The following is a 21,762-nucleotide window of genomic DNA, read 5'->3' as shown; positions in this document are numbered from 1 at the left end:
GCCAGTATAATTATAGGCAAATGGGGCATAGCGTGTTAGTTTTCATATTGGTGGCGAATGGTTTATTCCTTACAGCGCATTGTTTATGGCCGATGGTGACCACTTAGGTTTACTTGGTTGTAGGACTCTGTGCAAGCCCGCCTGGTTAGGTACCACCCACTCATCAGTTATTCTACCGCCAAATAACAGTACTCAGTATTGTTGTGTTCCGGTTTGAAGGGTGAGTGAGCCAGTGTAACTATAGGCACAAGGGACATAACATCGTAGTTCTCAAGGTTGGTGGCACATTGACGATATAAGGAATAGTTAATATTTCTTACAGCTTCATTGTCTATGGGTGATGGTGACCACTTGCCATCAGGTAGCCCATATGACCGTCCGCCAATCTATCTATATATCATAAAAAAAAGACTTAACATATATGACAGTCCCTTTGCTAGTGGTAAAGAACTCTTTACGCTTTATTAGTACATATAACTAAAACACACGTAAAGATATACTTAACAAATATTTAAACAAACGTTACCACGTGGAAGTAACCGTATAAATATAAGTATATAAATTAAAAAGTCATGTATTTATCGTTTTATTAACTCAACTTGTATTACCACTTCATAAAGTTGAAGGGCCTATTTGTCCAACAGTATCACACATTAAGATAACACATCGTATTATCAAAACATTAGATAGATAATGCACCTGACGGTACAGCCTTCCCGGTCAAGCTCGTGAACGTACCGAGATGATAAAAACCGATATACTGTGACGATTTATCTTTGATACTTTCAAGTACAATAGTTTTATTCTATAGGAATTCACTTCATTCTCACTTGAAAACTGACTTAACTATGATACGACACGATTATCCGTAATCGTAACCGAAACCTATAAAAAAATATTTTTATAGTTAGGTTTTGGTGTATACTGTGTTATTTTAACTATGTTTGCATATGTTAGGGATACGATAGGGACGGATTTTAAATGTTGAAAAAGAGTAACTACTGAGTTTCTTGCCGGTTCTTCTCGGTAGAATCTACTTTCCGAACCGGTGGTAGCTTCACTTAATTGTTAAATGACGATTCAAAAGTACTTGTAAAAGCCCACTTGAATAAAGTATACTTTGATTTTGATTTTTTTGATTTTACGACACATTTACCAGTTGGAGTTAATTTCCCGCCGAATCAAATGTGATCAAGAATAATCTACTTTTCATATTTTAGTATACTAAATTAATTTGTATCCTATTTTTATACAAAAATTAAGCGATAGGCAATCTAGCAGAAACATGAGTATAGTTACCAGCTAACGACACCATATTAAAAGTTCATTTTTAAAGGAAATAATATTGACATATAAAGTTGCAAGCACGTCGAAATTATACTTTAATGTAGTGATATTACCTGACTCGAGTATGAAGGCACTAATATTGTATGAAAATATTAAAGAATCTTTTTATCCGTTTTATTACAGGCACTAGTATTTTAATATCGGCGTCATTTGCTACCGTAGGATAATTTTTGCAAAGAAAATATACAACAGTTTAGCTTATTATTATCAATACATAGTAAAAAACCGCTGTCTGTCCTTATGTGTGCTTAGATCTCTAAAAATACCTAATGGATTTTGATGCGTTTTTTTAATAGATAGAGTGATTCGAGAGGAATGTTTTTGTATATAATGCATGGACAACATAGTAAAGAAACACTGATCATTTTAGAAGTTTCTAATTTGATGTCGTGATTAAACAAATTCTGTAGTATATTTAGTATCAGTATCAGAATTGCACCTGTGCGAAGCCGAATCGGGTTGCTACTTTAAATATAAACCGTTATTTCACCACTGTCACCAAAGTAAGACTGTAAGACGTCTCATTATAATGCACAAATCTGATGCAAGAAAATATGTAATACAACACTCTCGGCTTTTCGTGCTTTAGGTTAGGCGAGAGTGTAACACTTCTATCTTTCTTAAACTGGACTGTTACCACAGTTCCTTGACAAAGAAAGCCGTTTATTTTTATCCAGGTTTCAAACTTTAACCAGTCGACTAACGAGATATAAATACAACGGCAGTTTATTTATATAAATGAGAAAACAAAGATATTCAATACATTTTTTCTTTCTTTGTACGTAGAAAACTACAAAGTAACTTAATGTTTTCCTTTGATATGATTGATGCCTGTCTCATTTGAATATCGATATCCAAATATTATTAAGATACCATTTCTTTCAGAACTACTACTAGTAGCTCATTGGTTTAAGAGTCGCCTAGCGATTGATAAAGTAGGATCTGTCCTGACTCCTTGGGCGATTGTCGTTCTCACTCCTAATACAAGTGATAAGCCTAAATGGTGGTAAATAGGAATATTAGCAATTGCTTATATTAGGGCATTGCATTGTTATTCTATATTTAAAAAAATAATTACAATTGATGTAAACAAATAAATATCGTTATGACCCCTTTGAAAATCAATGCTGTAAAGATTAATATTTGTAATTATTTTCTAAAAACCGCTTTGATAAAGTTGCTCCAACTTATTCGATGTATATCCTACCGGGGATATGGCTGGTAAGATATTCATATGAGTCAATGTCGCCAATATTAAAGTATACCTAATAAAATGGAGAAACACATTCCTTGATACTTTCACATATTATAAGCTACCTAGTGCTTGAGTAGGAATTACCATATTAAAGTAAATTACAATTTTAAACGTGAATATTATTAATTTGATTATGTCGAGAGGTCCCAGTGGTGAGATCATCGAAATAATTCAAAATTGCGCGTTCAGAAGTCGTTTTTGCCTGGCACTTAAATTGAAGAAGAAATCTATGTACAGTCTGAGTAAGAAAATCTTCGTCAGTTCTCAAATTCATTCCTTCATCAAGTCTTAAACTCTTAGTACCTTTTGAATCTAAACATCAAATCATTGCGACGCAATATGTCATTCTCGATCGGTAAAGCGGATTGTCGCTCATACTGAGCACACGAAACTGATGAAAAGATCTTAAGGTGACGTAACCTTCTCTTACCCCGACTGTACATTGTACAATGTACATTTATCATAAGCAATCAGTAGTAGAACAGGATGTTCGATGCTCCTATCCTCTTCCTTAAAAGGAGAAAAGCTTAGTCCAATGTGACTTATTTCTTTTATATACTGTATATCATATAAATGTAAAGAGGTCTCAAGAAATATGATCATTTTAATAAAAATAACACATGAATAATATCAAAGATTGTCAATATCAATACACAACTGTAACAGATTACAAAGAAAATTCAAATTTGCTCGTATAAAAATAAGACTTAATTTAGTTTGCAGATAATATATCATAAAATAATAACACGTTTAGATTCGTTTACGAAAATATAATGATTGTCATGATAATATAAAAAGAACCGAGGAGGCGCCAATTTATCCAAAAGATTCCTTCGAAACGTCTTCAATTAACTTTCGCCTTTAGAACGGCTTTTGAAGCGAAACACTTTTTATATTGATCCCTTTGTACCTCGTGTGAAGGAATAAGGACGGAAAACCAATTAGACGATACGTGCAACAGACCATACACGTTATACACAAGATATCCAATAAAATGAATTAGACGTCATTATAATGATACACGTTTGAAAACATAAAAATAAAAACAAATGGTATCACTATTTGGGCTACATTTAACGTAGAGCCGAGATGGCACTGTTGTTAGAACGCGTAAATCTTTACTGATTATTGCCAGTTCAAGCAAGCACCACATGTGCTTAATATGTGTTTATAATTCATCTCGTACACGGCAGTGAAGAAAACACCGTGAGGTTACCTGCATGTGTCTAATTTAATATAATTCTGACAAATTTGAATTCCACTAACCCGTTTTGGAACAACGTGCTGGAATATGTTACAAACCTTCTCCTCGGGAAACCTTAGGCCAGTTGTTGTTGTTTTTGTTGTTGTTACTGTGATAAAATAATGGTTTTTCATGAACGAAAAATGCGCGAACGCACGTAAAAATAGGCATAAATCTTTTAATGTAATTTATACAGTACAATATTGTATCAATTGCAGTCCGGTTTGAAGTGTAAGTTTGCCAATTTTGTAACTGTCATAACGTTGCATTGCTTGGCGGTGTATTGAGTTGCAAGATTGTATGTACCCTTATTATAAGCGGTAATAACGATAGTTGATCTCCAGCTGTCTGAGTAATTAAAAGTTTTTCAGAACAAATATGATTGATTTGTATTATCTAAAAGTACATTTAAGTAAATGTACTTTTATTAGTACGTATTAAATATACTTTTACATTTAAGTAAATGTACTTTTATAATGTACATGTGTATTGTGTACTGGTAATCAAAATCTGAACTAAGTAGGTAGTAGGGTTTTGTGCAAACTCATTTAGGTAGGTAGGTATCATCCACCGAACAGATATTCTTCAGATGAACATGGTAAGTGAGCCAGTGAATTTTCAAGCACAAGGTTGTCTTTGGAATTACTTACCATCATGCTCATAGTCCAGCCAGTACGTGAACCGATGCCAATAAAAACTATTGAAATTATTCATTAACTGGTTTATATATATTGAGTTTAAATACAATAACATGAAAACAATTCAAAGTACAAAGGATATGTTTAGTACTATTAGAATCTCATACCTACCTACTAACATTACAAACAAATGAATCGAGACTACATATAATATAATGGTTATCACTGACAATTACACTAACAATTATATTTCTAGAAGTTCAATGAAATGTAAGCAACAGATTATGTTTTTAGTATCACATCTTATATACATATATATAGCGTAAGGCGATTTTGTTCCAGTGTTTATGGGGCAATAGCTGCATATAAAAAATGTTATGGTCTCATTTTGAAGACCTCCAGTCAGTTAAAGAGGATTCTATATTGTAATTTAACAATTAATTTTAAAGAGCGGGAAAAAATTACTGGCTGGTTAGAGAGCGGTACTACGACTGTTTAAAAAAAAAAGTAAAAAATATATGATAAGTAAATTGTTATCGACAAATTCCAATTTTAAATGAACGAATGTATACAATTTATTATTAAAAAAAAATTCATCATAAACTTTGTTTGATCATTTTGCGCTAAATGTAGATAAGTATATTAGTGACCTACAGTTTACAATGAAGTCAAAAGAAAACCTATCATGTTTCCAAGAAATCTTTTGAGTGAACGTGATGTTTCGCGGGAAACCAACTAGTATATAATAATTTGATTATTTTTAATTCAATCACCGCAAATGCGTGGGTCGGATATGGTTGGTTTATAATGATACTCCATACTAACCTTTGCAAAAATATACATTCATTTTATCGTGAATCTTAATCCAATTTTAGTATATTAAATGAATATGAAACATTTTTATTTCAACAATTAATTTCGTTAATTTAACTATATTGAAGACTTCACACATATATATGACACATAAAAATAGCTACATATAAATACAAAGAATTAAGTCGAGTGTAATTGTAACACGAATAAAAATATGTGCTAGGGACATTTCTCATGTCAAATCTCAATTCAGATTCTCTGGTGGAAATGTTAGGTTTTCAGTGGGAATAGCATACTAAATAGGAAAGGTTTTAAACCCTAGCAACACACCTGCAAGCCTCCCGGTGTTGCAGAAGTCCATGGTCGGTGGTAGTCACTTTCCATCAAGTCCCCTGCTCTTTTGCCTTCTATACCTAACTATAATTAGCAAGGAAGTGACGAAGGAATTTTTAAATGCTCGTATGTTTCAATGTGTGTCTCTAATAGGCTATTTGACTGACTTTTAAAATCCATTTTTTATTATTTAGTAGTTAAGGAACCCAGTAAAAATTGTTTTTTTTTTTTATTTCTAGTGCATATTTGCCGAAAAATATCATATTAAAAATTCCATATTTAAATAGTGTGCAAAAACGCTACTTGGAAAATATGGCGTTGCAATCGGGTCGGTGATATCACTTTCCTGTATTTTAATCTGTTGTACATATAGTAGAAAAGCAAAGTTTACAAGAAATTGACTTCATCATAAGCCCGGCCAATCAGGAGCGTTTTGTGTCACGTGATAAACGTTTGAAAAAATGCATTTTATTTATGGATTTTTGAATAAATTAATTATTATTTTCAACTTTCGTTAGTAAATAACCATTTTTAAACTCATAATATACACTAATTACAATAATTCACAATTTATTTTTCGCATTGTCAAATAACCTGTTCATCTCATATTCAACTTAAACTTGCACACATATATCGAATGCAGTTAGGCTACATCCGTATAAACATCAATCCCAATTCCTAATACAAATATTTTCCTTAAAGGAGGTTAAGCCCTTTTGAGTCCAGAAATACGCTGAGCCAAAAATGGCTACTTAGAAATAAAAAAGCATCATTACGGTCTGCTACTCGTAAGTAATCATAAGTAACGAATTATAATTGGTTTACACAATAAATCCGTCAATTTAAAACCAATCCCAATTTTGATTCCCAATGGAGTCGAACTTAATACAATGGAATACCAATCATACATTTCGTAATAAAGATTAAAGGTGACTTACAATGATTGGAGAATATTGAGTCAATTTTTGAAATTGCGATTCTCCGCACAGCTTCCGAATCCTAATCATCTTATTATAACGCATTAAGATGTGCATGTAATAGGCTGTCTGTGATTGCATTGCCGGTCTTGTACGTGAGACCAGCCTTCATCAGCCAGTAGCTAACCAGAGCTAGCCAACGTTTTGTCTAATATAGGGTTAATTCATGTTGGTGTATGTTAAAAGGATTACAGAGAGTCGATTAGTTGAAAAACTATGTACTCTCGCTTTCGATATAATTATCAATCGCAAAGTTCTCTAGCTGACATGGTACATAACGATTATTGTGGGTTCAAACCCAGACAAGGCCAACTGTATATATGTCCTTAATATTTGTTTATAATTCATCTCGTGCTCGGCGGTGAAGGAAAACATCGTGGGGAAAACTGCATGTGTCTAATTTCATCAAAATTCTGCCACATGTGCATTCCACCAACCCGCATTGGAACAGCTTGGTGGAATATGTTCCAGACCTTCTCCAACCCTCTCGGAAAAGGATGCCTTATCTCATCAGTGGGAAATTTACAGGCTGTTACTTTACTTTACTTTTAAAGTTCTTTATACTACGAAACTTTGGTTTACTCCTGTAATTTTTTTTAATATGTCACATTTTTCTACATTAATATTATAAATGTGAAAGTAACTCTGTCTGTCTGTCTGCCTATCGCTCTTTCACGACTAAACCGCTGAACCGAATTTCATGAAATTTGGTATGAAGCTATCTTAAACTCCAAGAAAGGACTAAAACTTAACACATGACAAGCAGCATCCTAAAACGCGATCGAAGCTGTGGGCAACTACTAGTACTACTTATAACTTTGGGGGCTAAAACTAGAGCTATTAAACCAACTTTAAAATCTCCATGGATATTTATAACATTTACAGGAACATCTCCAAGATTTAGATCATCGTAATTCGATTTTCAACATTTCACGAGTGATAAGCGAAGTGATATCCAGAATAGCAATGCATAACAATAACTTTTGACAGATATATTTAACTTCATCTCTTTGTATTGTGGATGAAATGGTGCAACTAATTAACTTTAAAGCAGTTCCAATCAATCAATTGAACTTATTCAGCTAACCTCAACAAGTCCATCTTAAGCCAGGTGCAAGACATGCAAAAAGAGTGCCTAGGGGATACTGTCTCTTGGGCATAGTTGAGGCGCTCCAGAACACCTCTTTAACATCTTTCTTGTTGGATGGTATCGCCAGAATACTACTTGCACCTGGGTGCTTGTTTAACGTTGTCTTGGAATGTTGGAAATAATGTAATTAGTAAAACTAATATTATGATAGTGACATGGCGCTATGTAGACACGAAAATCCGCTGGATAATCACCATGATCCATATTAGTATGAGATATCATATGTGTCCATAATATGCGAGCCTTAGTCATAGTTTCATTACATATAAGGTCAAATTTGTTTTGTTTTTTCATTAAGACGCTACGTGATACAAATACGGATTTTATATCATTAATTATCTGCTACAATATTGAATTATTGACACTGGAGCAGTGTAGCAGAATACAAATCAAATAAAAATAGTCTTTATTGCTATCTATTTAAAATACATAAATCACAATTATTAAAGTTGCATACATATAAATCACATATATCTCTTCCAGGAAACCTAATATTCGATCCTTTGTATCAAGTAACCTTCATAGGTCAGTCATATTGTAGTTTTACCTAAAAATTATTACAGAAATTTTGAAGCTTACTTTAACAGATTTCGACTTTGCCACGACGTATCTTTGCCTCAGTTTTTTGACTCATTTTGCGATAAAACAATAATAAATTCTTAGCAGATAAAGATCTGCTAAGAATTTATTATGACAAAGATGGACAAATGTCCAGTAAATACTTCAAGGGCAATTTTCTCTTTTTAAAAACTTTATTTTTTTTAAACCCCCTATCTCTTGTTTTTTCAAGAATAGTAACTATGCCTCAGTAGACCAAGGGTTCAGGATCCTATGACGCCTCACATGGTTAGGTTGCCCTTAAGCCATTGTGCTATAAACACTTGGTATTGGTGGTTCCAACAAAGAAAATTGGATCAGAGTCGTGGAATACATAACTAACTTTCCATAAGGTAATTAAATATTAATATATTTTCAATAAAAAACTATAAATTGATTCTAGTCAGTGAAAATTTATGGAAATAATTCGATAATTCGATCATAGAAAAAAATTTAAATTCGATTTTTCCGCGGAACTCGAAACTTCAACAACGCGTGTACATCTCGGGGTTGTTTTTGAAGTATACTCGTATTTTGTAATGAGGTTCTAGTTTAACATATGAAAATTTAATCTTTGAAAAATATATTTCTGGATTTGTTAATATTGATTCTTTAAATGAGGTAAACGAGTGAACCTACACATAGGCCACTTGATGTTACTGGTAACCACCCTTTGACTTTTGTAATATGAGAAATAATAACTATACTTTACATCCCCAATGCGCAACTAACCTTTAAAATCTAAAAAACTGACCTTCTAATTCATTCTTTAAACCGGAACTCAACAACTGTTTGGTGGCAGAATATCTGATGATTGGAACCTATTCTATCCTATCACCAATAATATTTTTAAACTATTAATAAAGTTGGACAATATGACTGTTTAATATTGGAACAATTCGTGTAGTTAGTGAAATGAAGTTTCTTATAATGATAAAGGTAAAATTTTTTCGAATAGATTTCTATGTGCACCCACGAGGTCTTACGTGTTCTCCACGGGACGGCAGTGGATCGGCGGTATGATTCCTAAAATGTGGCTGCTAGTCTCTTTAAAAAAGAAAAAACTTTCAAGAAATATACTATATTACATTCTGAGCCTGGATTTGGAGCTAAACACTTTTTATTTGCAGCATACTATGTAATCTAATGGATATCTTATCCATTAGACTAATGTGTTAGTTGAAAAATACATAAGTGATAATGAGTGCATTTTAAAATTAGCTCAGCGGCTCATCGCTGAGCTAATTTTAAAATACCTCTATTTTAAAATATATAACTTTTGCAAGTGTCATACCCATTTTTAGTAAAAAGCGAATAGCTATTTCTATTACGTATAATTTCACACTTTGAAAGACATTAATTTTTCTTTTAAGAATAAACCAGTTTATATTTTTTATAATATTTGATTTTTTATTGTTCGCTAGTGAACAGAGATCATTGAAGGTACAGTATTTCACACTGTAATTGAAACAGCGTTATTCCGCAGGACGTTGAATCGAATGCAATATATCGGCGAGCACTTAGCCCATAATGGCGGAGAGCAGAATTCGGCGTAAATAAATTCCCCCTTTCCCAAATACTCTGGCCTTTCCAGACTTTTAACGAGAGTGCTAAAAACTAGACTATTTTCTTTTATATCGCTTTCAAAGTGTATCTGAGTCGTGAGTGCACATCGCGAGTAACTAAGATTCTGATTTCTATTAAGTGCCTTGACTTGTGCTGGCAGTGTTCATATGGGTACACTCCCTAAGCCGCAATTAGGTAACTTTAAATTAGTTTTAATCGACGCATTTGTTTATTAGAAGATAAAAAAAACTTTTCACTGCGAACTTATACATACAAAAAGTACAACTTTAGAATTCTAAGAATAAATTAAATGAAATTATGAAAAAAGTAGTCACATTTTATAAACATACAATCACTACTAAACTATATAATTACTGTCCCCGAAGTTGTAAAAACTAGTGAATCCTATCCTATTATAATTGCCGGCTCGGCGGTAATATCCTGAGGAATCCTGTTAAACAGTCTGGTGGAGTAAGGTCTTAACAGTTTCGTTAACAGGAGCTATATGTCCGCCTGTGAAACATTATCGAGTTGTAATTTAATTCTGAAATTAAAAACTTAATGTTCAATTTCATAATGATTATATATAATCTGTGCATATTTGCTAAAGAATATCATTCGAAAGGATTTTTTTATAATGTCTTATTTAGCAAGAGATTCATGATTTGAAACCGATTCGATTGAGATTATTGCTTTTGTTATTGGGCATCAAAAATCAACACTCTCTCTAAGCGTAACTATCTATATACTATTTTATTTTATATTATAATTACAAAAATAGGAGAACTGTAAAGAAAGAAGGAATAAATACGAGCAAATTCCGTATTTTCTTTGTATTTATAACATAAGGCATATTTTAATATATTTCTTTGTTTACTACCCGTTCCAAATACTTCCTCGAAAACGTCTAGTGTGACGTGCTCATTAGGCATTTCTCCTCTCTTTCACTCTTGTCAGATATCTCTGTCGCACCTCCTCATGATGACACCTTTGTAAGTGCTGGTGTATTGTTAGCTTTGGACATTTTTAGTCGTCACTAGCGTGGTTGACCTTGACTTTTACAACTGTTTAATTGCTTATTTAGTAGTGTTTAGGTAACAGTCTGACGCAATAATGTCATATGCCTGAAACGTCATATACCTTGCTCAAGATTGCTTTTTGTATCATCTATATTTTGTACTTTCGTAGAATTTCGCAATAATTTTGAACTGTACCAATGAATACATTTAAACCCTTATTTTAAATAGTCTTAAAATGTAATCTAGATACGCAGAAGCGTGTTAAGCCAAGTCAGACTTTAGGGGCCACAATATATTCTCCTAAATTATAAGAAGAAATTGTATTTTATGTAGTTATAAGTAGATTTCAGGACTGACCATTGAACTTGGCACCCATTTAGATCTCAGTTTTGTCGTTGAAGTCAACAAGCAAGGCCTATATCATAATATTGATGACTCCCATTGACTCCCATTGACTCCCATTTCACATTTATGTTTTTGATGAGATATCATATTAAAGAATCCATGACTATAATTATCTAAAGGATTAGGAACATTGCTTGGCAAAATACAATGGCTTATGGCGCTAATGTGGTTTTGGCTCGTGTGGAAAACCTTTAGTAATGAACATGTTTTTATTTCCCAACGTGCGAAGGCTTAGTTATGCAGTCCCTTGGGTCTGTTATTCGTCCGGCTCACGCACCCTTAACGCCGGAACGCGACGACAATAAATATTTTGTTCGCGGCAAAGTAACTGGCGTGAAAGATCCGGTACGACTGAAAATAAGCAAAATCCACACGTCCATACTTAATATTATAAATGGGAAAGTAATTTTGTCTGTCTGTCTCGATTCTACGCCAGATCTACTGTACCGATTTAAATGAAATTTACGCAAATAGTCTAGAGCCTGAGAAAGGATATGGGCTACTTTTTTGGTAAACAAAGAGGTCTTACTATCAATATTCTTAGTATTAAAAAAAAATAATAATCTGCATATGTCCCACTGTTGGACTAAGATCTCTAATGCGATTTGGTAGAAACATCTTTGGCAGATGAGATGATGATTTCCGAAACTCGTAAATGTGTAAAAAAATTATATCAGACATTTAGTAATAGTGCTTCATAGAATTCGTAAGAATTTTTTATATTTTACAAAAGCATTGCCGGACGAAGACCTTTTTGTGTCACCTTGTTAGCCGTGTATGCAGAGTTAGCCCCCGTGGCGATGACGTCACAGCCGAGGGGATGATTTAAAATTCATCACGGAACGGATCACTGCAGCAAATTACAACCTTACTGGTTCTGTGTTCGCTTCATTGGCATGCAGTGCGATTCTGTAAGAATACTTCGAATCACACTCGAGGAAAGTTGACAACCGACTTAATATGGTTTGATATTGATACTCAAAACTCAAACTCAAATTAATTATGGAACTTTATTCAATATGGAAGCATTACACTTACGTGGATAGTAAAATAAACACTATCACCGGTTCGGAAAAGGAAACACCCTGACCTGAGAAGAACCAGCAAAAGAAACTTAGCAGATAAGAATTTTAGAATAATAATTAGAATAGTCGCATATCACATCATGACATTTCTATCTCGTTTTTTTAAAACGTGTTTCGAGTTTCTTCTTTCAGAAAATCTAATGTTCTGATGAATTAAAACTTAAATTAGAAAACATTCGTATTAACTATTATATGTTTACGATTATTTTAGCATAATATTGGTTACCATTAATTTATAAATTAATAAAACACAATAATTACAATGATAATAACACTACTTTGCAATTGCATACTTTTTGGTTATTCGTTAGTAATCGACTTTAATTCTTAAGGTAATTTTTTTTTAATACGGTTATTTTATATCAGAAAAAGTCTTACCTCAATACGAGCTTTATTAAAGCAATTGGTCGACAATAATATGTTTGCCCAAGTGACTTGCGGGAGTTTTTCGTGACGTTGTATCGTTTTGTTGTGATGTTTCATGACTTAATAAACCTAATCTTGTACTAAAGGTATAACATAAAAAACATCAATAAAACCGTATTTAAGGAGCCGTAAAGGACTTTTAATAAGTAAGAAAAAAACAATATACTTTTATAGTACGACACAACTTAGATGTCGCATCGGCAAAATTCGTAAAACCGATCACATCCGAATTATCCCAAATTATCAATATTTATTTCTGATGCGAATATGATCTTTACACAAACGTAATAACTTGTAATATCATATGACCTAATATATTCGTCAATTTGACGCGTCGATTTACATGCACTTGCTTTCTCTGACGCGTGAATCTATAGCGACCAATAGCGTCGAATGGCGCGATAGGGAGCTATTTCTATTGGTCGTGTAGACCGGCAATGATCGGTTTTATTTTCATTCCATTGCATTTTCCGATGCTACATCTAATTTGTGTCGTACTATACTTAATATATAGTTTTTTGCCGCCATATGGATTAATTCCTTGTGACGTTATATATTTAAAAAAAAGAGAGTTCGAACGCCTGTCACTGAGGTTTGGATTTAAGTACTTTTTGGCGCGAAGTTCGGGTGCTACGCATACAATTTCTGAGTCATTAATAATCTGTCGTTATAGTTTGTTTTTATTATTATTAAATTTAAATATACTTAATTATTATTCATTATTATAAAGTCAAATAGTTATTAGTTTATTCATTTTACTTATTTTCACTTCTGGTCCTTAAGAGTATTGAATAAAACAACTCATTATCTTTTATTTAGTGTTTATTTTTCATGAACATAACTTTCTTTCAAACAAATATTTAAATTCGTTTTCTTAGTATGCTTTACGCTTATATAAGTTATTAGATACGTAGACCTATTGAAAAAATAAATACAATATAAATACTACCGAAATATAACTGTTAATAACGCCGATAAATTGCACCCAATATAACAGCAAAACTTATACCCTGATCAAGAAAGATTGAGAATTCATTTATATGATTCGTAACTTTTTCAAAGTATCAGACATTTGAATAATCTTGTTTTCTATCTTTACAGATCTATAAAACGAGAAATGGGTGCGATAAAGACTTACGTGTTGCTGATCACCATCCAACTGGTGTACGTGATCAACGCGCAAGAAGTGGTGCGGCGCGTGCCTCAAGGATTCCTCGGCGTGCGCGGCAAAAAATACTACGACTACGGCGCAAATGAATACTACAAACGGAAGCCCCAATACTTCATCGGCGTGAAAGGCAAAAAGGACTATGAAATTTCAGAAGGCGATTTCAAACGGGTTCCAATGGGCTTCATAGGCATGAGAGGCAAGAAGGAGTACCTGTACCCAGAGTTCATGGTCTACCCCGAGAACTACGAGTACATTCCGAAACATTCGGGTTCCTTGATCGGTCAGATCGATTATTCCACTGACGAAAATTCCAACTTGCCCGAATATCCAATTTTGAACGAATTCATTAACGAGTACATACAAAAACTGCGATCGAATCTGAACAACGAGGTTTCCACGGAGTCCAGTGACATTCCGGATGAATCGAGCCTCTCGAACGAGGTGGAAAAACGGACGAACATACACAAATTCTTCGGCGTACGTGGGAAGAAATCCGTACAGGATAAAAGACCGTATGATGTATCGTTTCGTGGGAAATTCATCGGCGTTCGCGGTAAGAAGGACTTGAAAAACAGCGGAGCGCAGGAGATTAAGTTTTTGCTGAATAGTCCGTGGCCTAAACGAAGGGGGCAGACGGGGTTCTTAGGAATGCGCGGCAAAAAGTGGGCCGAGAATGACAGCGTTTTAGGTGAATATGGCCATTAATATGTTTACTCTTTACACGGCGTTAATGTATCAAGAAAGCAAGTTTCATTTTTTCTAAGGCTTAAGTGATAATTTATTATACAACACCGACTGCGAATCCTATCTGCTATAGACTTACTTACTATTTTAATTAAAATACATCATTTGAGCCAATGTAAATAAACGAGCATATGGGCCACTTGATGGTAAGTGGTTACCATCGCCCATAGACAATGGCGCTGTAAGAAATATTAACCACGCCTTATATAGCCATTAAACCACCATCTTTGGGACTGATTGGTTGGTAAATGGTATCTACTCAGGCGGGCTAACACGAAGCCCTATCACCAAGTAACAAAGGGTCATCAAGTAATATTAGTACTGTTAGTTGGTATCGATAATGTTTAGATGTTAATGATGTGGTTCTGAACGATTTTTGTATAAGCATAAGAACAACGGATTCACGTACTTTTCGAGGCTGGGGGATATACCCACTTCGAATATAAAGCCTGACTGTGACCTTTTGACACAAAAAGCAAATAACTTTTTACCGACTTGGGGTTCGAGCCTGCGACCTTATCTGACCATTAAATCAATGCGGCAGTCAAGAGATATGGTAACCACTTACCATCAGGTGAAATCGCCGCGTCTGCCCTACTTTTAACTCTTAACTTAAATATATATCTATATATTGCAATATATACTTAATGTAAAACAGTTTAAATATTTAAGTGTACTTTTTTCACAGATCCTGAACCCAACGGCGAAATGGCGATGCCGAACTAAATGTTCGAAGACACACATTCATTTATTTCTATCAAAAACTAGTCAACAAAAAAAAAAACATATCGTAAGCGCGTTCTCTCCGGCAAAGTTATATAAGGCTTATTCTAGCGTTGAACGATTTCTAGAATTTAGTCCATAATTATAAGTATTTATCATATTACACAAATATTAGTTTTGTTTATTAATTTACGTTTTAGTACATTGCATTATAGTTTAAATTAATGAAACGTTTGAGTTGTATTATAATTTAAGTTTGTTGTATTCATCTAATATAAATTACATTCAATTTCATAGAACACTACATTGTAGAAGCATATTAGTTCTATCCTAGAATGATTTCGAAGAACGCTACATTGTAAACACAGCGATTTACTTTCTTAATGATTTATTAAAAATATAGATAAAATAGTAGTATAGTTTTATATTAATCAACTTTTATAAATGATTTGAAATTCGATGTTATTTTTTAAACACAATCTGTTTAAGCAAAAAAAAAGTTTTGTAATGTTTAATCGAATAGTTAAAATTTATTAAAAGCAATATATTCGAGTTGAGAAACGTTTATATAGATCGCTATAAAGTGTATTATAATATAGTTCGGTGTATCTCGATGTTAAAGTTTTAAATAAATTGTCCGCAAACATTTCGCTAAGGCTGGCGAAATGTCTACAATTGAATTGTACCCTAATGTAATAATAAAAAGAATATTTAAACAATAAAGGCAGTTGTCAATTTTGATATAGTTTTATTTGAAATCTCGAACTAAATAAAAAAAAGGAACATCAAGAAAATTAATCTTTATAAGAAACAAGAGACCTAACATAAAAAAATACTAATGGCGTCTTAAGTTAACACATCCCTAAAACAAACTTGTGTTAACCAAGTGTTATGATAATAAAACACAATCTATCACTTAACACACTCTCAATTTTATATAGGTACTAGTGCAGCGTAACGTTATACAGGTATTTTTAAAAAACAAAATGGCGTCCTTTTGGCTCGTCCTATCTCATTTAAAAAAATAGTTGAAAGTCGGTTGACGAACTAGTGAGGTTAAATTACTGTTAAAAATTATTGTTGGGGATTAATTTACTGCTCATTATATCAGCTACCTGCGAGAGTCGCGTCAAAATCGGTCCATCCGTTCCAAAGATTAACCGGATTGTTCCGGCTAATCTCTGGCAGACAGATAGACAAAAATTGAAAAAAAAGGTACCTTGTGAACATATACATGCATTTATTATCAAATTTATGTCTATATACATATATATGTTTACACGGTAAACATATATATGTATATAGACATAAATTTGACAGATTATAATACTCCTAGTGGTAGTTTTGGGAGGTGGTTAATTGAGGGAGTACAGTCCGTTCCCTTTTGATTTTCGTTGTTAATGGGACGAATGGTAGTAATTATAAAGGGGATCCGCATAACAAACTTGATCTTTGATCTTTATAATGATAGATTTGACACGACGTTCATACTTATACGAGAACAATAAAAAATCCAAGTCAGAAAATTTTTAACACTGCTATAAGGAAGCTTTTTGAAATCATTTTATTCGATTTAAAATAAGAGTATTTATATTTCTTTTATTTTTTATAAATTATTCAAACGTATTCAATAGTATAGCGAAGTTTCTCAATTTACTGTTTTCACTCCTTCGTTTGTCTTGATATACGGAAAGCACGTAAAGCCTTTGATGAACCTAGTTGTAACATGTTATACTGTTTTATTTATATGGGCTGGGCTAAGGCCTACTCTTCCATTAAGGAGAGGATTGGAACATATTCCACCACGCTATTCCAATGCGGGTTGATGAAATATACACGTGGCAGAATTTCAACGAATTTAGATACATGCAGGTTTCCTCACGATGTTTTTCTTTACCGCCGAGCACAAGATGAATTATAAACACAAATTAAGCACATACATATAGTGGTGCTTGCCTGGATTTGAATCCGAATCAATCGTTAAGATGCATGCATTTTAACCATTGGGTCATCTCAGCTCTCGCTGAACATATTGGTAAACGAAAAATTAATCAAACATAGTTTCGAGGAATCGAAAATAAATGTACAATATAAATTTCATAATATTTTTTATTAAAACTTTCTCCTTATAAATCCATCGATTGCTAACATAATAAAGAATAGAACGTATATAGAAGCCATGTCTCAATGTGATATAAATACATAATATTTTGTTATAATGACAGCCACAGCCGCAACGCACTACCGAGCACACAACACGCAACACGTGACACGTGACACGCCGCCATCTTGAAACTTGTGTCGTTTAAGTATTACAAAATCGGATATGCATCGAACGATCAGTCTAAATCAGGGAACAGATTATACACAGTTAACCAAAAACAGTACGTAACGTACAAACGATGAATAATCAAAATGGCATCGTATCACACGGTTTACGTTTAAAAACAACATTCATTAAAAAAAAAAATTAAATGTTTTAAGAAAATAATAGCGTATAAGTTATTTATTAAGGCCGTCGCAGTATGGACTACATGATTTGTTTATAATATTACAAAATGGACGATTAGCAAAAATTGTATAATGTTATCTACATAAGCGAGGGAATATAGTCTATGTCTGATCGAGGCGCACAAAAACTATATCATTATTATGCATTTTATTCATAATTACATTTTGAAAATTATCATTAAATCCAAATGAGTAGATTAACACTTAAATTACACATCATATTTTTGGTGAAACATGTCAAACAATAATTAAACAACGTACGCCATATTAATCCTCAGTCCATAGATCGAAAAGTGATATAAAAAAAGAAAATGGAATATACAATAATTGGGAAACGTTCCCAGAATTAATTATAATTTGTTATTATAACTACTAAATTGATAAATAGGGTTTTAAAGAAAAAACATTTCGTATACCATTTTAGTCTTAATACACAATACGTTAAAGACTATTATGGTATAGACGATATGATTGGAAACATCGTTGAATTACAAACATACAAAAAAAATATTATTCAACAACGGAAGAAAGGCAAATTGTAAACAGACTAAGATTATATTTTGAATGCTAACTACTTATATTACAAAAAATTGTTTATGCATTTTTAAATAACCTACTAACTTGTTATTGTTTGCGTCGCTATATAGTTCATGTAGATTATTCAGATCTCCAAATAATATTTAAACGAAATCGTAATTATTAAGCATTTTGTTACAAGTTTGTTTATATATAGTGGCTGTTACGTTAAATGGAGATCCGAAAATATCGTTTGTCCAGTATCAAAGCTGTCTGGTCGTTCTAAGTGCTATAATTCAGAATAAGCAATATTATGACATATGTAAGTTGCCTCAACGACTGGGTTCGTAATAGTTACGAATACACAGATAATAATCGTTTCAATTTTTCTTAGGTATAGCTAGCGTTACATTTTAAGGTTTCAGACATTTGACTTTTAACGCATTTGCAATTTCTAACAAATTGTATTTTTCAGTCTTGAACGATAAACAATTTCATAATGTTTCAATTTTCTTTCGATTGATATTTATCATCATCATCAACGTTCTCTCTCGCACACGCGCTACCCGTCATATGTCTGTCTCCCTCGCACCATTGCAGATCGGTTTACTGATACAAGCGAATTAATACTCATCATTACATATAAGCTATCATAAATTATATGTAAATACACTATGTCATAGCGTCTGAACTTTTTAATATTCTCAGAGAAAGAGCGAAAATTACCAAATCTCGTGTCTCTTTACAAATAGACTTTTGATCGTAGAAAGTCAGAAGCGTTGACATCGACATATGAGGAGGATGAAATGTATATTGCCTTACAGTATGTCACTATCCCTCGACAAAGAAAGTAATTTAATAACCAACTAGCGGCTGCGTTAAGCAAAGCCGAATTATCTATTATTAATAATAATAAAAACATCACAATAAATAGAACTTATATTAAATAATTATTGTAACACTTTTCACGAGTGTCGCTATACACAACCTATACACCAAACGATCATTATTTTATGTTTTCAAGTTTTTTTTTATCTGTTGTTAATAAATGGATTAGGAGGCATGATTCAGACGAAAAAACGATTATTTTCACTATTTAACATTACCCATTAATTTATTCTGAATATTAAATCAATTATGTTATTAATAATTATAATTTCATGTGATAAAATGTAATAATGGTTCAATTTCCACTCAAAATGCACTTTGCCAACACATAAGTAACAATTACATAGAAACTTTTGACAGTTAAATGTCTGCCATAACTCCTAATCACAAAAAAGCAATGAAGTTATTTTATTCGTATGAAAATATTTATTCTGTCATACGAGGAACGTCAAGCAATGATTACGATTTATTTTATTAATTCTTCGCTTAAAATTAGCAAAACAAAAAAAAAGCTAGATATATTTTTTTTAAATTCTTAATAGAATCGTGGATTTGCGATTTAAATGCAATAATTATTAACCATATAACTATTATATCATGTGCCAACATACATGCGTAATATTTACCACAGATAACAACATATCGACAGATTAAATAAAAGTTAGATTGTTATAACACATACTGTCAATAGTATATTTGTCTCTCTTTAACGCGAACGTGTGAGAGAGACAGCACCTGTGGTAAAAGTACAGCATATCTACACCATTCTCGCTCCATACATATTGGCTAGGACGAACGATCATTCCTTCGACTAAATTATTCATTGTGCATTATTTGAAATTTATTATTATTGTTAAAATTTTGTACTTTAACATTGATGAAATTAAATTTCATTACTCATTAATTATTTTAGCACCGTTTTAAAATTAACAAGACTGTAAAGGCACCTTAGAAACCTATCATTATCTTATAATCGTATATAGAAATTTCAATTTTCTTTTAGGGAATTCTTTGACCAGACTCGACCGGTTTATGTAGTGCTGAAGTTATTTACACAAACTTAAGCCTTATTACGTTTTAAGTAAAGACGTGTATTGAAACAAAGATAGTTTCATGACATTAGTAAGTCAACCTAATTAAAGCAAATCCTTGTAAATTTTGTTTTATTTACTTCAAGAAATTTAAACCGTTTTTAACCCTTGTTAAAATAGCATGGGAATTGTCAAGCCTATCAAGGCTTATTATAAAAATTTAGCAAGCGGTATCTACATTTCCAGTAAATGTTACAACCGAAGAAAAACTAAAAGTCATCGGAAGATTGCGGCAAATTCTCTAATGCTTCAGCGTTTAAAAATGAGCTCTATCTCTATGAGCTCAGGGTTGATTTTCCAACGCGCTCGCCTAGCCAATATGCACGCGAGGGGCACGCGGGCCTTAGATCGCGTTCTGCAGCGTTAGCGGGTGCGCGTGACCGTGGCCGTTGTGCGCCGCGAAGTCGTCGCGCCGCTCCGATTGGATGAAGTTGGCCGATATGCGGCCAACGTTGCCATTGTTCGCGTCCAACGTTGGCGTGTTGTCAATCTGCTTGGGCGGCTGCTCGTCTGGTTTGTCCTTTGTCTGCGGAATTTTATAATCGGTTACAAGATTTTATAGATGATAAAAAAGCGTCGAGTTAATACCTGTTGACTTCCAAGCAGGATATGTTAATTTAAATAATTGTATGTAATTAACATGACTTTGTATTTTTTAAATGTTAAAAAAGAGTAACTACTGAGTTTCTTGCCGGTTCTTCTCGGTAGAATCTACTTTCCGAACCGGTGGTAGCTTCAATTAATTGTAAAATGACGATTCAAAAGTGCTTATAAAAGCCTACTTGAATAAAGTTTATTTTGATTTTGATTTTGATTTTTTGGTTAACTTATCATATTTTATTACATACACTTATTACTTGGTGGTAGGGCTTTGTGCAAGCCCGTCTGGGTAGGTACCACCCACATCAGTTATTCTACCGCCAAATAACAGTACTCAGTATTGTTGTGTTCCGGTTTGAAGGGTGAGTGAGCCAGTGTAACTGCAGGCACAAGGGACATAACAACTTAGTTCCCAAGGTTGATGGCACATTGACGATGTAAGGAATAGTTAATATTTCGTACAGCGTCATTGTCTATGGGTGATGGAGACCACTTACCACCTGGTGGCCCATATGCTCGTCCACCAACTTATACCATAAAAAAACACATTTTTTTTTTTTAAATACATATGAGATAACATCGCATACATTACTCTGATCCAAATGTAAGTAGCTGAAGCACTTGTGTTATGGAAATCAGAAGTAACGACGGTACCACTACTACC

At 33.1% G+C, this 21,762-nt stretch overlaps 2 protein-coding genes across 3 annotated transcripts in view; one reads left to right on the top strand and one right to left on the bottom strand.

Moving 5' to 3' along the window:
- Positions 1-16,233, top strand: part of LOC124538826 (tachykinins) — a 70,965-nt gene extending 54,732 nt beyond the window's left edge. Inside the window, exons 2-3 of one of the 2 annotated variants that reach the window (XM_047116038.1) lie at positions 13,956-14,578; positions 15,458-16,233. In XM_047116038.1, coding sequence (XP_046971994.1) covers positions 13,972-14,578; positions 15,458-15,495 — 645 coding nt within the window. In that variant the 5' untranslated portion in view covers positions 13,956-13,971 and the 3' untranslated portion in view covers positions 15,496-16,233. Of the gene's footprint in view, positions 1-13,955; positions 14,714-15,457 lie in introns of both variants that reach the window. The other variant, XM_047116037.1, reaches the window with a different exon arrangement.
- Positions 16,234-17,583: 1,350 nt separating this feature from the next.
- The window catches only part of LOC124538881 (MAP7 domain-containing protein 2-like), a 47,713-nt gene continuing 43,534 nt past the window's right edge, over positions 17,584-21,762 (bottom strand). The window contains exon 18 of the mRNA XM_047116125.1: positions 17,584-21,024. Coding sequence (XP_046972081.1) covers positions 20,842-21,024 — 183 coding nt within the window. The 3' untranslated portion in view covers positions 17,584-20,841. The remainder of the gene's footprint in view (positions 21,025-21,762) is intronic.

This window comes from Vanessa cardui, chromosome 21 (genome assembly GCF_905220365.1).
Source record: "Vanessa cardui chromosome 21, ilVanCard2.1, whole genome shotgun sequence".
NCBI classification, from domain to species: domain Eukaryota; kingdom Metazoa; phylum Arthropoda; class Insecta; order Lepidoptera; family Nymphalidae; genus Vanessa; species Vanessa cardui.
The sequence above is the reverse complement of the archived record's forward strand: the minus strand, read 5'-3'. Positions and strand labels throughout refer to the sequence as shown.